At 38.1% G+C, this 18,172-nt stretch overlaps 1 protein-coding gene across 1 annotated transcript in view; it reads left to right on the top strand.

The window, feature by feature from the left end:
* Positions 1–9,046, top strand: part of LOC131074286 (vacuolar protein sorting-associated protein 53 A) — a 216,527-nt gene extending 207,481 nt beyond the window's left edge. The window contains exons 22-25 of the mRNA XM_058010871.2: positions 5,584–5,646; positions 5,752–5,820; positions 8,267–8,362; positions 8,506–9,046. Of these exons, the coding sequence (XP_057866854.2) occupies positions 5,584–5,646; positions 5,752–5,820; positions 8,267–8,362; positions 8,506–8,787 (510 nt within the window). The 3' untranslated portion in view covers positions 8,788–9,046. The remainder of the gene's footprint in view (positions 1–5,583; positions 5,647–5,751; positions 5,821–8,266; positions 8,363–8,505) is intronic.
* Positions 9,047–18,172: the final 9,126 nt, after the last annotated feature.

Below are 18,172 nucleotides of genomic sequence, written 5' to 3'. Positions count from 1 at the left end.
GCATTGTGACCCAAGGTTTCGGACAAGTTAAGTCATATGCAGAATTCACTCAGAAGTTAATAGAGAGGTTCGACAGGAAGGACCCAAAGGCATACTGTGATGGTATCTGATGTCTCAGATAGAAGACTTACCTTCTTCTTCATCGAAGGGCTGTCTGATTCTCTCCGGGGCTTGGTACGAGCTTTGGAGCCAACCACCTTAGAAGATGCCATTCGAAAGGCCTTAAGCCTTGGGGATTCCACCAAGAAAGGGAAGATCACCATGAAAAATGCACCAGCAGAGCCGACCAAGACACCCTTAAGACAAATCCCCCACCAAAGGCACCGCCTATGGATCTACAGGGACTGTCAAGGAATGAACTTCGTAGGAAGGGGTTGTGTTATTATTGCAAGGAGAAATGGATCAATCAACACAGGTGCCAAGGGAGGGGTCAAGTTTATTACATCGAGGTGGTTCCCGATGATGAAAGTGAAGGGGGGGCCACTGAATAAGACAACATGGAGGAACAGCAAGATGAAGGCTCGTCTGAAGGCACTTTGGCAACATTATTTGGAACACCTCGCTTTCATTCTCTCTGAATGAGAGGGGTTTTGCGAGGACAAAAGGTGATCGTGCTAATCGATGGGGGAGCCACACACAACTTCATAGACAAGAAGACGGTGGCAAGGTTGCGTTTAGAGACAGAAAACTTTGAAGGATTTGATGTCCTGGCAGCGGGAGGGAACATCCTTCCATGCACAAAACGAATACCGCAAATAGAGCTGATTATGGGAGGCCATAGGGTGAAGGAAGATTTTTATGTCGTAGACATCGGTGATACAGATATAGTCCTCGGGGTGTAGTGGCTCCACTCTTTAGGAGATCATACTACCAACTACCAAACTTTGGAGCTAAAATTCTAGCACGAGGGCAAGGAGGTTGTTCTCAAAGGGCTCTCGAGAAATGGTCCTATGATGGTGATGACAAAAAGGATGGAACGGTCTTTCCGACGGAACCAAGTCGCTTGGGCTGCGGAATGTTTAGTCACAAACACTAACGCTCCGAAGGAAGAGAGAACATTCCATAGTGATATACAGATGATTTTGGATAAGAGATGGAGGGTCTTTCAGGAAGTTCCAGTAGGTCTACCTCCTAACAAGGGGTTTCAGCATGTGATAGAGCTCGAAGAAGGGGCAAAACCTGTAATCACCACCCCATATCGCCATCCTCGAATGTACAAAGAAGAGATAGAGAAGGCTATAAAGGAATTATTGGATATGGGACACATTCGCCCAAGCTCTAGCCCCTTTGCGTCATCTGTTGTCCTAGTCAAGAAGAAGGATGGGACATTTAGAATGTGTGTTGACTACAGGGCTCTCAACAAAAAAACAATTAAAAACCGTTATCCCATTCCTAGGATAGATGAGTTGATAGATGAGCTACCTGGAGCAGTGTATATCTCCAAAATTGATTTGTGTTCAGGCTACTATTAGATTAGGGTCAGGGTTGAGGACGTGCACAAGACAACCTTCAGATGTCACTTTGGGCATTTCGAGTTCTTAGTGATGCCATTTGGGCTAACCAATGCCCCCGCTACTTTCTAGTCATGCATGAATCAGGTATTCACCCTTCAATTACGGAAATTTGTGCTGTTTTTCTTTGATGACATCCTGATCTATAGCAAAACATGGGAGGATCATCTGAAGCACATACAGGTGGTACTCGATATTCTAGAAAGGAACTCTTTCTACGCCAAGATGTCTAAGTGTGAGTTTGGGATGGCTGAGATTCTATATTTGGGTCATAAGATCAGTGCTCAAAGGGTTAGTGTGGACGAAGAAAAGATCCAGGCAATCCAGGAATGGGCCACCCCCAAGAATTTGACACAGCTAAGAGGGTTTGTGGGCCTTTGCAGCTACTACAGGAGGTTTGTGAGGGGTTTTTCCCAACTTGCAGCACCCTTAACAAACTTAACAAAAAAAGGGGCTTTCAATTGGAATGACACAACACAACAAGCATTCGATAAGCTCAAGGAAATAATGAGTTCGTGTCCCGTTTTAGCCATTCCAGATTTCTCTTCTCCTTTCTTGCTTGAGTGTGATGCTTCGGGAGAGGGCATCGGAGCCGTATTAATGCAGAACAAACACCCTATAGCATATGAAAGTAGGAAGCTCACCCAGACTGAAAGAGCATTCTCGATTTATGACAAAGAAATGTTGGCTATCATGCATGCTCTTGCCAAATTCAGGCAATACTTGGTCTGCGGGAAGTTTGTGGTGAGGACAGACCATAACAGCTTGAAGTATTTCCTTAACCAGTGAGATTTGAGTGACCGCCAATAGAGGTGGGTAAGCAAGCTACAAGCCTATGATTTTGATATCGAGTATGTAAAGGGTAAAAACAATATAGTGGCAGATGCTCTATCCAGGAGGCCTTATCTATGTGCCATGTCTGACATATCCGTTGACTGGCGGGTAGCGATCACAGCTGAGTATGCCAAGGACTCATTTGCTAATGATATCTTAGAGGGAAGAATGGCTGATGATAAATATCAGGTGGTTGAGGAACTCATCCTCTATAAGGAACGGGTCTACCTTGTGCCCTGCTCTAAGGTCAAGAACAAAGTCATTCAAGCCTGCCATGATACCCCCCTCGCTAGGCACCCGGGGTTCTACAAGACATACAAGCAGGTAAGGGAGCGTTTTACTTGGAAGGGGTTGAAAAATAACGTTTTGCGGCATGTGAGGGAATGCGCAGTGTGCCAACAGAACAAGGTCGAACATATACCACCAGCTGGGCTTTTGCAACCCCTGCCCATACCCAACCAAAAGTGGGAGAGCATCTCAATGGGCTTCATCACAGGCCTACCCAAGGTAGGAGGTAAGGACTGCATTTACGTTGTGGTGGATAGACTTATGAAGTATGCCCATTTCTTTGCTATTTCTTCAGAATTCAAGGCACCCCAAGTTGCAGATCTATTTTCAAAGAAGTTTTTAGGCTCCACGGGTTACCAAAAAACATAGTGAGCGACAGGGACAGCAGATTCATCAGCCTGTTTTGGCAAGAACTTTTCCGCTTTGTTCACACGGAGTTGACCCCTAGTACAAGCTACCACCCTCAAACTGATGGGCGATCTGAGATAGTCAACAAATGGATCGAAGGGTATTTAAGGAATTATGTGACAGGGCAGCAATCTGCATGGGTGAAATGGCTATACCTCGGAGAGTTTTGTTACAACACCACGCATCATATGTCTATCAGAATGACCCCTTTTAGAGCACTCTATGGATACGAGGCTACATCATTTATGGATCTCCTTCTCTCAGACAGCAGGGTACCTAGTGCAGGGGATATGATGCAGCAGAATGCGGATATTATGAGGTCATTAAAAGAAAATCTGCAACGTGCCCAGAATCAACAGAAATTGTATGCTGACCAGAGGAGGACTGAAAGGGTTTTTGAAGCAGGTGATATGGTGTATCTAAGACTTCAGCCTTACCGACAAACTTCCCTCAAAGGAAATGGGGCTGAAAAACTGAAACCCAGGTATTATGGGCCCTATAGGATCACAAGAAAGATTGGAGCAGTTGCATATGAACTGGAGTTGACACCGGAAAGCAGAATTCATAACATCTTCCATGTTTCGTGTTTAAAAAAGGCATTAGGTCAGCAGATCACTCCCTTGGCGGAACTACCTCCTCTTGATGATGAAGGCAAGCTCATCCTCGAGCCTGAGACAGTGCTGGATGTTAAGGAAAAAAGGCTACGCAACAAGGTCATACCGCAGTACCTAGTGAAGTGGAAAAACCTGCCCATTGAAGACGCCACCTGGGAGGGAATAGAAATATTCGAGCATCCAAATCTGAAGTTGCTAGAGGACCAGCAACAAGCTGAGGGAGGGGAATGTAATGTCCCTCGACATTAATCATTAAATTTAAATATTTCTGTGTGGTCCCCTTTTTTTTTTTTTTTTTTTTTAATAATTTTTTTTTAATATTTATTTTATGTTTGGCGCCACTGAATTTGAACTATTAAATGTATTTTTTTCTTTTGCTTGGCCGACTTACCCTTTGGTGGTAGGGTCAAACTCAGTATTTATAGGGATCAAATTTCATTTTTTGGAAGTGGGTGGAATTTGGGGAATAATAGTCTGTCTGATCTGGAGCATAGCTGCCTGATCAGAACTCTTAGCTGGTGCATAGCTTCAGCTAAGCAAATCGCCTACTTGTTACTGCCTAATGTCATTTCGGTTACATGTGATGCATTGATTTGGTGCCAATTGTTATTGTGTTTCATTTCTGAGTTGGGTCGAGATTCTTTACATCTGATCAGACATTTCTGCCATTTTCTGAGAGCAAAAATCGCAACATGCTTCTGCTATATGTGTCCATTATGTAGTGTTTTGGGACCCCACTTTCCTTCCAGTGACAATAGACTCTAGGCCCTCTACTATAAACTGTGTGCTCTTCTTTTTACTTGCAATTGAAGAATCCATTGCTGATTTCAAGCTAGCTATGATGAAGCTCTACATTCCACGGCTCTCCATCTATACCTTTTTGTTGAACACTGAACTATCAGGTTTTGATCATGCTATTATGGCTACAAGATTGAAATTTTCCTTGATGTTACATGACTTATATTGTTTTGTTGTTAGCTGCTCAGCTATGAATTTAACTTTTCTTTGCAGGGGGATGATGTAGTGGGTATAAATTAAATTGTTATATTTTGTAAGTACCCTTGTGATTGACTACGAATTTGTCAGCTTATGGGTAGTTGTTAGTTGTCAATGGTAGTCAATGACCATGTTCTGTTTTGCAACTGTCAGGCAATTTGTCTGTATTTTTCTTCTTGGTTTGGATTTAGTGAATTCTAGATGTCTATAATTTGGCAGCTAAACCGTTTAAAATAGGAGGATCTTAGGTATTAAAATCAGGATAGCAAGGATGCTTTATGTACATGCAAAATGGAAATGGGGCAATAAGGTAACCTTTACAGCTCTCAAATCACCGCCTGCATATATAACAACACTTCTTGAGAATGTTATTATGACAAGTGTCAACAATAATTGGAACAATAAATATTTTGAGGAAAGAAATGTAATGTGAATGAAACACATGGAATATTAATATGGACACATATAACAACTTTTTCGAATGGAGTAGCTCTTTTCACAATTCTTGCGAAAGATAGGCTTACTTTATTAACACAAAGGATAACAAATATTTAGTATTTTGTTTATTTAGAGTGTATTTCATGCTGAGTGGAAAAACTAGTATAGTTTTCCATCTCTTTTAGGTCAAACTGTACTCCAGAGCTAAAATCATCCTGAATTCATGTAGTCCTTATATTATCATGTGGTTTTATCCAAACATTTAGATTTTGCATGTTGCCTGCTTCTATCTGAAGTCTTTAAAAGGGCTTTGTGAACATATTTTATTTGTATAAAAAGTATATTATTTTATTCTTTTAATCGAATTTAAGGAAGATAAAGTTTGAACAGAAAAAGGAAGTATACGGTTGGATTGTCGGCCTGCTACAAACTTTTTCCTTTATATGTCTAGTATAGTTCATCTAATACAACAATGGTTACATATTTATTTACAGATGTTACTCGACACACATGCAGTGAAAACCATTCTTCTAGAAGTCCCTTCAATAGGAGGACAGGTAACATATCGCTTGCCCACCTCACAGATATAAATATTCTTCCTTGTTCAAATCAATATTCTTCAAGTATGGAAGGAATCAAATGCTAGTGTTTGTTTTTTGCAGAGTGCTGCATCCCCTGGATATACAAAATTTGTTGGTCGTGAGATGGGTAAAGCTGAGGCACTTTTAAAGGTAAGTGCATACCAGTTGAGTTAAAGCCATTTGAACCATTCATGGACATTTACACTAGAAAATTAATCATGGTAGTTCAACTGCTATACCGTTCAGTGCTTCTTGGTGAATAGTGGACATTTATCTCTGCAATCCACATTTTACTTGGAAAACACAGATATTGGAGTAGCATTTTTTGAATTTGCAAGATTCAATAGAAGAGTTTCCTCCTTAAGATTAAGTATTGTAAGTGGAGTTAATAGATGCACATTGGTCAAAATGACACTCTCAAATTTCTTCCTCGGATAAGATCAGTCATTATATGTAACAAAGTGATTACTGGGCCACAAAATTTTCTCATCTAGGTTGTGAATAAATGAACCTAAGTTAAAATATTGAAAAGGGTTTATCTCCTAATGTTTCTGAATGAAAAAATACTTAAAAAATTCATACCTTAAGTCTATATGTCCTTTTTGATTTCTTATTCAGCATATTCAATCATTTATTAGCTTCTATATCATCTTAAAGCTATTTTGGTGTGGATTTACAATGAATAGATTGCTGCTGATGAAGATGTTGTTAACCTTTTTGTATGTGGATTTGGAAATCTAATCCAAAATCTGAAATTTCGCTTCACAAATTCTCTAGGTTTGAAACATCATTTTTATTTTCAAACTGGAGTGCTACTTGTCATCATTGAATTACCAATGTTTGTAGTCATCATAAAGGGAAAATGGTGGTTCTTAAATGGCTGCAAAAGATTTGGTATCAACAAGCACAAATTTGAGATGGTGCTGAACTACTGAAGACAATCAATCATTTACAATATTTGCAGATAAGGTATGAAGAAAACCATTCATACAGAATGCTGAAGATACAAAAGCTAGGACTGCAGGGATCATTGCACAATTAAAGTACTGCACAGCAATATGTAGTCTTTGTGATCATAGAAAAAAATCTCTTTCTTAGGAATATCTTGGCAAACCAGAAGAGAATAATATCTTCAATTTCTTTGGATGATATCGGGAACTGAAAGAATGCAGAAAATTTCAAAAAACAAAACAGAGAAAAAAGGGAAATCACTTACTATGTTATATTTAAAGCCTGTCTACTTGCATAGGGGATGAGATAGAGTGTACACCATTAATTTTGAAATGTGGATTTTTCTCATTAAGTTTGATATTGCTAATTGTTGGGCACATTGCATGTTAACTTCACAATTTGAACCCTCAAAATCAATAATAAACTAGAAAGTACTAATGTCAACCTACAAAATACAAACTCCAAGAAACACAAAGCAGATGGAGCAAATTAGGCTAGATGCTATGAAGTACAATCCACTAGGGCGTTGCAATTCCAAATGATGAAGCTCCAAAGTCATACCAACTCCTAATTTGATTCAAGTACTTATAAAATTCATCAGCTATCCTAAAAACATTAAAGTCTACCTCATCAAGTGGCTCCTCTACATCAACTAGCCATTCCAAGCTCGGACAGATCTTGTCAAGGTCATTTGGCTGATCACCCTTGGCACTCCCTAATATAATCAAATTTAAATCCTAGTTTTACAAATCCTATAGAAAATGAGAATAGTAATTGCAAATTGCAAGAAGACAGTAATTACAATTTACAAACAAAAACACAATTTTTCCATTACTTGAAGTTTTTCTATCTAAAGGCTAAGGTTGTGGTGGAGAAAAAGTAAACATTCATCTACTTTTGAATCAAATGGTTGTGTTTCTTGGAGTGTATGCTTTCAAACATGCTTATGAGTAGATGAAATATGTGGTTGGATCAAAATGCGCATTGCCATATACTTTGATTTGATTTTTTGTTCTCTAGCTAAATTATTTTTTATGAACATTCTATTTAGCTAGAGAATTTCAATTTACAAAACAAAGTAACATACTCTATACTTTGTGAGATATAACAAGAGAAAAGCTGATTTGTGCAATATGGATAGGGTCCTTTACAACATTCACTAGTACATGCCACATTGATCATTGCATTGAGAGGGCTGTTCTTGGTACACGAATGTACGCACTAGCAGCCATGCCATTAGGAAAATTAGGCAATTTCCTCGTGACAAACATTGATTACCTTTGTTGAGCTGTTGGTGGCTTTTCACATGCTCATGGACACTCATGCTTGGCTCAAAATTTTAATATGCATGACTATCATTGGGTTTAGATTCTCAATTGGTCAAATTTTGTGCTTGTCTGGAATTAGTAAATTCATTTAACTTGCAGCCTAGGAGGACTCTTCATTTTGGTGACCGTAATTTCTATCTGCATGGAGTTCTGTTACTTTTTGCTTGGAATCAAAATGAGTCTAAAACTTACATTCATTTCTTGTCATTTTTAAGTTTAACCAAATTTTATTAAGCTTTCTGGGCAATCAAGATACTTCTCATATCAAATATTTGAAAGTTGAAACTACTCTGAAGTCCCCTTTTGGCGTGTACTAGGTAATTCTATCTCCCATGGAGTCTGTTGCAGACACGTACCGAGCTCTCCTTCCAGAAGGAACAGCTGCAGATTTCCAAAGGATTCTTGATCTCAAGGTTTCTCTACACTACTCGAAATGCTTTTTTTTTTGTCAGAAAGCAGTTGATGCTATCGTAGTTAACTTATTTTGATAGAAGATAACAACCTCATTTCTGTTTTCAGCTAAATGTGTTCTTGACTTGATGTGAATTGTTTTCAGGGCTTGAAGAAAGTTGAGCAGCAGAATCTGTTAGATGATTTTAGTAGGCATAGCAGTGGTATCAATATCCCACAAACTTCAGTTGTACCTGCAGTACCATCTTCTCCATCTCCTACTGCACCTTCAATTATAGGTGCAGTCGCAAATCATGAAGATGTGCTCACACGTGCTGCAGCTCTGGGAAGGGGTGCAGCCACCACCGGTTTCAAAAGATTCTTAGCTTTGACTGAAGCAGCTAAAGATAAAAAGGAAGGTCCCTTCCGCAAGCTCTTTAACACTTAGAAAAATCATTTCTTCTTATTCCTCTTTACACACACCGTGCATTTGTTGAAGAAGACAGAGATATCTGTGCGATGCAGAAGTTGGCTTAGTTTTAATATTATCTTTGTAATGCTTCCTGAACACACTGTAAAATAAGGTAAGGATTACCCCATTTCTGACATTTCCACGCAACATCTTGCCATTTTGTTCCTGCTCTTTTCATATACAATTTTGTAACAAATATTTGAGAATAAAAGGATTCTTTCTATTCTTGTCTTTATTTTTGTTCTCTTAAGATACAATCTTGTGAGTACAGGAAGTGTTAGTTGACAGTGCCTTAGGTAAATAGAACACGGCCATCACTTAATGTTGAAATTCTAATTGTACATTTGAAGAATCAACAAATCATTTTAGCTGAAAGAGAAGTTTTAATATAATATTTATAAATTCAAATGTAGTGGGTTATCTACAGTTAAAGCTTCAGGGGATAATTTCAAAAAATAGACTCACTTTAATTGGGATTTGACTTGAAATTGAAGAATATGATAAATGAATGAATGAGTTTTAATGACATTCACACGACCATCAGTTTATGGGACCGAGAGCATCCTTGCTAACAACTTTCAAATTCTTTTTATTGCCGACTCTTTTGTTCTGGGTCTTGATCAAGAAGCCCGATGTTTTGTGTAATCTTGTTTCCTCAAATAACTCATTTGGACTGCACCCCTGCAAATTGTCTTCATATTGCTTGCGGATATCTTCATACACAACACACTCAAATATGAAATGCCATTCAGTTTCCACCACCCATTTATTGCAGAAAAGACAAGTTCTTTTGTCCCACTCCTCGTTAGGGACAACCCATCTCCATGTCTCACATCTAAGATGGTGGGACCCAAATTTGATTTGCAAAACTAGAAGTCTAGCCTTTCCCTTAATTGTTGCCCTTAGATAATACTTTTCATCCATAAGGGGCTGAACTCTTTTATATAGTGTGCTTTCTTTTGACCAACTTGCTTTGGCCACATAGTACTAAATTTTTCAAACACACTTTTTTTTTTTTATCTCATCATTAATGTTGGGACAATCTTGCATATCAATATCCCACTTGCTGATCCAATTGTTGTTGTGTTTCATCCAAATTTTTTTCCTCCATTTTAATTTCTCCGCAACAATCATTTTTCATCCATAAGTAAAGAGAGCGGAATAAGACGTGAATGATCATGAACAAAATCCATTCTCACCTCACTCTTATCTCCAGTGTCTTCCATAATTCATTGAAATTTTTAATGTTCTCTGCTAAAAAAATAGGCAATGGGTAGAAATTATAAAAAATCAAAGGAATATGGAAGTCAATATGTAGCTATGGCAATTAGCAAGTTGGCACTATGTAAGGAATATTAACTCTCGATAATTGTTAATTGTAAAAAGTAATTGAAATATGTACTAGTATAATTATTTGTTGGAATCAATGAACACTGAGAGGGGGAGAGGGGGGGGTGAATTAGTGTTTTGCAAATTTCAAAGTTATTATCTTGATTCTTAAACCACCAGATGCATAAGAAAGAAAGTGAAATGTAGAAACATAAAACAATCAACCACACAATCATAACACCAAGATTTTTATGTGGAAACTTGGAAAGGGAAAAACCATGGTGGGATTTGAACCCACAATATTATTATACTATGGTCAGAAGTATGATAATATAACATAGAGGGGAATGCACTTGCATTCAAGCACACTACCTAGAGCTCACTGCTCAAATATAAAAGGGCTACAACACGAAGGAAGTCTCATTGCCTTACAGGCTATTACAATTGATTACAAAAATGAATGAACTGAATAATAGCATCTATTTATGCAAAATAGCAGTTTCGGTTAGGCTCAAATTGACTTCTGCAATTGATTTGCGTTTCTGCTTTGTCATACACCAGACCACCAAAACCTTCAATCACATTCACCAAACTAAGCACATTTTCTCATACAGACTTCTTTCGCTCATAACATACATCAAAATGTTCAACCAAATCGATATTTAAAAACATGTTTCTTGTCTTGTTTTATTTTCTTCAGATTGCTCATTAGCTCACTAGGAAGCACTCCATAGAGATCATACCCTTTGTCTTAAGCATTTGATAAGCGACAAATATAGCAGTACTAGATACTGAATTCTGCCTGCTGGACTGATACACTTTATATTCCGTCACCATCAAAGCAAATCTTACATCATGTTCAATGATATCACTAATTGTCATTGACCGACTGTCATGCAGAGAACTGCTAACCGCATTCACTGTTGTGTTATGAACTTTCCTCAAACTGGGGATCTCACCAATTGCATTCAAACATGTTACAACTTGAATAGCTTGCTTCGTGATCTTGTGAGGTCTATCCAACCATATGAACTCATTGTGGATTCGACTCAGGATATATCTTACCCATTCGGGTTCATTGAACACCGAGAAATGAACAAATTGGATAAAACCCTTGTCTTGCAATGATTTGAATTTGGGCTTCAAATTCGCCATTCCACCCATCATGTGCTTGGTATATGGTGATAGCATGTCTGCATTCCCAAGCTCCTCGATATTACAGTGAATATATGCCCTTATATCTTCATTGTGCAGCACGCCATACAATACAAAGGAAAATGCACCTTCCAGATCATCTTCAACGGATTTGAATAGATGTCTCTTCAACACGGGTCTCGCCCTTTGAGTAATCTCAACCACCAATGGAGTTGTAACACCAGATGCAGATGCCATTTCAAAATTAGGGTATGAAAAACAACTCAAACATGAAAAATACCTCTTCAGATTCAACTAGATGCTAGGAATCATTGACTAATCGCTTCAAGCTCAATTCACTTTGCTCAATATCGTTCGCGTTGCTCTTATGCTCTTTCTCTTAGTTTGCAATGTGAAGAATCAATGACTGAAATGCCTTTTTATCCATCGAAAACCTAACTTTAAGTTGTAATAAATGCACAACCCTAAATGCTTTTTGGATACCCTGCATCTTCAAGAATTCATCATCGGATAATCAAATAGGCATGTAATCTTCCAGATATTAATTGCACAACTAATCTTCATCATTTGCAACCACCCTCAATCGGTTACAGATCTCCAAAAAAGGGGGTTTTAAGGATTTGCATGAAAATCTTCCCCCTAAGGCATTTGGCCTTAGTTACCAGATGAGGTTCCAACACCGGAATCAGGTGTGGAGCCATTCTGAACATTTGAATCTTCCTTCTTAACCCATATCTTCTTATGCTGCTCTCTAACTTCTTCAATCTTTGCTTTACCTTTCTCATCTGATATGTTCTTGTCCGTCGGAGCATCTTTGCTTACATTCTTGCTTTTGCAATATTTTGTAATGTGACCGGATTTGTTGCATGCATGACAAACAACATTTCTCTGCATAGGCCTGAAGTTCATTTGATTTGGTCCCATCCTCTATTGGTTAGAAATGTGCCCAAACATTCCACACGCATAACATCTTTTATTCTGAAAATTATTTATCACTAATCTACACATGTTTGACTTATGACCAAAATTGTTGCATATGAAACATTGACCAGTAAAGGTAGGACCATTATTCATGACATTATTCATCATCTCCATTATTCATCTTATTACTGCATTGACTTGCCATATGATTGAATTTTCCACAAACAAAACATTTACAATTGAATTTATAAGCATTAGGTTGTCTTACCAGAGGTTTCTTGTTCTTCTGATGATTGCTTTGTCCAATTCTAGAGGATTCCCCTTTCTCAAATCCAAGTCCTCGCATGTCTTTCCCATGTCTCTTATTTTCCAACATCTCATCTAGCCTGGCTAAGCTAGCTTTGAACTTTTCTTTGTAATCATTAGTAGTAGAAAGCTCATCTCTCAGAATTATGATCCGCCTTTCAAGTTCTTGTCCATCATTCTTGCATTGTACCAATTCAAGTTTCAATTGATCATTTTCATAGTTCAATCTACAACATTCATTAGATTTGTGCTTCAATAACTGAGTTGGATTTTCTTCATTCTTCTTCCAGTCTTCAATCTCCTTTGTCAGCTTCATCACAATAGATTGCATCTCATTCTTTCGGGTTGCATTATCTCTAGCAAGTTTTTCACATTCATCTATCTTGTCTTGTCTTGTAGGGCTTGATTGTCAATGCTTTGTTCTCCTTCAGTTTATCCATCAATTCATTTTTCTTCTCTCTTGATGTGTCGACTTGTTCTTTCAGAGATACAATGAAATTTTCAGCTACTTCCAAACTTCTTCTCAGGCTACTCTTCTCTTTCATATTTGCATCAAGGTCTTCCAAGTGCCACAAAAAGTTGCTTCTATATACCAGGGTCCATTGATTCAATCTTCCAGATCTTCCTCAATTTGTTAAGCTTTTTTCATGGAACTAAGCTCTGATACCAATTGTTGGAATCAATGAACATTGAGAGGGGGGCTAAATTAGTGTTCTGCAATTTTCAAAGTTATTATCCTGATTCTTAAACTACCGGATGCATAAGAAAGTGAAATGCAGAAACATAAAGCAATCAATCACACAACCATAACACCAAGATTTTTACGTGGAAACCCGAAAAGGGAAAATCCACGGTGGGATTTGAACCCACAATATTATTATACTATGGCAAGAAGTATGATAATATTACATAAAGGGGAATGCACTTGCATTTAGGCACACTGCCTAGAGCTCACTACTCAAATACAAAAATGTTACAACCCAGGGGAAGGCTCACTGCCTTACAGGCTATTACAATTGATTACAAAAATTAATGAACTAAAGAATAGAATCTACTTATACCAAATAGCAGTTTTGGTTAGGCTCAAATTGACTTCTGCAACTGATCTCTCTTTCTGCTCTGTCATACACCGGACCACCAAAACCTTCAATCACATTCACCAAACTTCGCACATTTGCTCATACAAACTTCTTTCACTCATAACATACATCAAAATGTTCAACCAAATCGATCTTATATATCTGCACCAACAAAATGAATCATTTACCATGTCGTCTTCCAAAAACCGCATAACACGCAACATGAAATGCTTAACCTTAAGTCAACTTAATCTGTCCTCAAATCCATACGCGGACCAAAAAAAAATGATAAAAAGCTTCCCATAAGTCGGCCCAATCACTGAAATCAACCCAACAATTTCGCATCACACGTTACACCAAAATAGCTCTGTTCTAACTGAATTACCAGATACCGGACCGTTAATCTTGCTCATGAATCAACACCAAATATCGGGATTACGAAATAATTTTCCTTGAAACTCGAATCATCTCCCATTTTCACCACAACCAAAATTACCCAATCAAAATCAAGATATACACACTGCACTCATATTATATCGATTGTTGTGTTCCACCTTCCAGACTTATGCCTCATGAACAATATGACTTCTGGTAAACCAAATCTATGTACACCGGATGTGATTTCTAGAATGAGTTTCCATCAATGACAACCCCTAAGAATCTCTCATGCATTAATCTTCATTGGAACAATGTCTCTTGCCAACAATCTCCCCCTTTGGTATTTATAGCAACACTGTGAAGAATGAATTGTACACTCAAAGTTGCAAAACATCAAAATTTCAAACTCTCCCAAAATTCTCCAAAACTCTACAAGCTCCCCCTAAGAATTCGCACTATCTTTCACTTTGCTCTCTCCCCCTTTGATAGCAATGCGAAAGATAGGAATCTGCCAAAACTTATATACAAGGATATGCACAATTGCTTACAAAAATTTGAATATATCTTCAAAAATTGTCCTTCAACTCAACAAGTGTTTATCCCATGCCTTCTTCAAACTCTCCAAAATGTTGATCATCCCATTGAAAAGATAGGCAAGCGTCTCTGCTCCTCTTCTATATGCCAGAACACTCGAATTTAGAGCATCCTTTGCATCTTGCATACTTCTCATCAAAGAATCTATCTAGGGAGTGATAAAACTCCTCACTTCTGCCACTCTACCCAAAATTATGTCCTTTTCCTGATTTAAACTCTTAATCTTATCTAATATACTCAAAACTTGTGGTTCAAAATTGCTAGCCGGAACTGATTGGGGTGCAAATGATTGAGATATGCTAGAAAGCTTCCCTTCACATTCTCTTATTTTCTTGTCAATGTCCATACTGAACTTTGACAAAATCAGACATGACTTGTATATTCGGCCACCTTCATCTAATGCATCTTGAATACTTTTCATAGCAGTTAATAAGCTTACTCTATCATGCTGAATCATCTTCAAAAATGTTTTCAATCTCATGGCATTAAATTGATTTAAAACTTTAGTATCCGTTGCTTTCTCCAAAGACTCAAAATGAGATTCTATAACATTCAACATACTCCTAAGCTTACCAGAGGGATTATCAGCAATTTCCGGTTTGAAAGATGGCAAAATTTTCTCCAACACATCTCCTGTCAATGTTATTCTCTTTATCTGCGGTATGGGACTTGAGTAAGTCCTCACTGGCTTTAGCTTGTGCAAGAGTTGCTAACTTCAATGCTTGAATTAGAGATAAAGAACTCAGATCAATAGGTCCTTGACCAAAATTGTCTAAATCTGTAGCGACTTGTTTTCCTTTGTCAGCAATAGTGTCTCTTGCCGTTGTCACCGAAACTTGATCATCCTTCACCTCTCCTTTCTCCTTTCCTGTCACCTCTGCACTTGCATCCTTTTCACCCTTCTCCACATCATCTTCTCCCTTTTATTCATCAACTGTCTCCTCAGCTGCCTTTTTCTGAAACAACTTCTATCACCGAAGGATCCTGTATAGCTTCACCAGAGTTATCAACATTAGCATTATTGGGATCATCTGCAACTGTGGTTTGTTCATTTGATTGCCCTTCTAAAATGGTCTTCTCAGAAGATTGATCTTTCTGCACATCAAGAACGGTTGAATGCACTTCCAAAATGGATGTATCATGTGATTGCTCTTCCGGTTGAGTGTCATCACGTGTCAGATTCACATCATACCTCTGATCTATCAAAAATTGTCTCAAAATCACTTTTGTCTCTTTATTCACTTCATCTATTTTGCCGAGCATGATTTTATTGACTCTCTTCTTGCTTCAGAATCTCTCCTTAACAAGTTTTAACAATCTAACAACTTCAGTTTTAGAAATTACATAACTCAAATTCACTAATACATACTCCTTTATTCTTTCATTCTCTAAACTTGTTGTATGCCTCCTTGCATCCAAAATGTCATATAGACTTTTGGGTATCATGGATGATAATTCTATCAATGCTTTACTACAAACATCCATGTATTGAACAACTGCTTCCTTTATAGCTCTTTGATCTTTATCATCAAAATTCTCATATTATACAAACACGTTCTTCAAATTTCCATCCTTAAGTATTTCATCAATTATTTCTTTCAAAGTTATTGGGGGCACAACATCATAAGTACCTTCAATTTTGTCGAACTTTAGAGCTTCATCTAATTCTGACTTCTGTTTCTTGCTCACTATGGCTCTACCAGATGGCTCAGCTTCAGCTCTTGGCTTCTTGGACGACTAGGCTCCGCCAGATTGATGATTCTTTACCACTGTAGCATAAGTAGCTGTCTTCTTCACCTCTTTCACTGCTTCATCATATTCAGTTTCAACATCCTTAGTAGTGGTTGTAACATATTCTCTTTGAGACTTCTCCTCCTTCCTTTTCTTTGCTCCACCGGTTGACTTGGCTTGTGGCTTGAGTGGAGGGATAGGCTTTTGAACACCGGAGGTAGGTGCAGACTGAGATTGCCTTGGCTTGGATTGTTTGGGAGGAGTGGAGACTGGTTTTGTCTTCTTAGGCTTCATTATGTCCTCCTTCAGTATGTTATGCTCCCTAGCCCTTTGCACAACTTCTTTTGATATTCCCATTTGTTCAACAAGCTCTTCAACTTCCTTTCTGACTTTCCTCTTTCTTGTTAGCTCGATGAATTTCTTATGCAGATCAAGATCCTTCTCTTTGTAGGTACCGAACCTCTCTTCCTTCTCATTTACTTGTTTACTCAATAGGTGTTGAGCGTATGCATCAAGTGTATTTCCATCCACCTCATACCCCATGAGCATGATCCAAACAGTTCTAGGTTCAACTGCCTCCATGCGACATTGATCTTTATCCACCATAAAATAGATTGTGTTCTCATACTTCTGAACAATATCTTTTGGAATCCTCTCTCTACTTTGCATCATTGCCTAGAATGATTTAAAGTATCCCCACAAAGCAGATTTCTGAGTTACAGTATCACCTAATCCCCACAAACCTTCTTTGATTTGGATTGCCATCGGTTTATCATAAGCCCATTGAACCTTTCGTATTCCAAGGATTTCATTCAAGAAGTAAAGTGCTAAACAAACAATCAGAGAAACGAATTTAAAAACATGTTTCTTGTCTTGTTTTATCTTCTTCAGATTGCTCATTAGCTCACTGAGAGGCACTCCATACAGATCATACCTTTTGTCTTCCTTAACCATTTGATAAGAGGATACTGAATTCTGCCTGCTGGACTAATACACTTTATATCCCATCACCATCGAAGAAAACCTTACATCATGTTCAATGATATCACTAATTGTCATCGACCAACTGTCATGTAGAGAATCAATAACCGCACTCACTGTTGTGTTTTGAAATTTCCTTAGACCGGGGATCTCGATGGTTGCATTCAAACATGTTACAACTTGAATGGATTGCTTCGTGATCTTGTGAGGTCTATCCAACCATATGAACTCATCATGGATTTGGCTCGGGATATATCTTACCCATTCGAGTTCATCAAACACTGGGAAATGAACAAATTGGATAAAACCCTTGTCTTGCAATGATTTGAATTCGAGCTTCAGATTCCCCACTCAATCAATCATGTTCTTGGTGTATAGTGATAGCATGTCTGCAATCCCAAGCTCCTCAATATTACAATGAATATATACCCTTATATCTTCATTGTGCAGCACGCCATACAGGACAGAGAAAAATGCACCTTCTAGATCATCTTCAATAGATTTGAATAGATGTATCTTGAACATGGGCCTTGCCCTTTCAGTAATCTCAACCACCAATGGAGTTGCAACACCAGATGCAGGTGCCATTTCAAAATTAGGGTATGAAAAACAACTTGAACACGGATAAACACCTCTTCAGATTCAACCAAATGATAGGAATCGCTGATTGATTGCTTCAAGCTCAATTCACTTTGCTCAATCTTGTTCGCCTTTCTCTTCTTCTCTTTCTCTTAGTTCACAATGTAAAGAATGAATGATTGAAATGCCTTTTTATCCATCGAAAACCTAACTTTAAGTTGTAATAAATGCACAACTCTAAAAACTTTCTGGATACCCTACATCTCCAAGAATTCATCACCAGAAAATCGGATAGGCATGTAATATTC

Source organism: Cryptomeria japonica, chromosome 7 (assembly GCF_030272615.1).
Source record: "Cryptomeria japonica chromosome 7, Sugi_1.0, whole genome shotgun sequence".
In the NCBI taxonomy this organism is placed as follows: Eukaryota; Viridiplantae; Streptophyta; class Pinopsida; order Cupressales; family Cupressaceae; genus Cryptomeria; species Cryptomeria japonica.
Note: the sequence above shows the minus strand (reverse complement) of the source record. Positions and strands in the feature narration are given on the sequence as shown.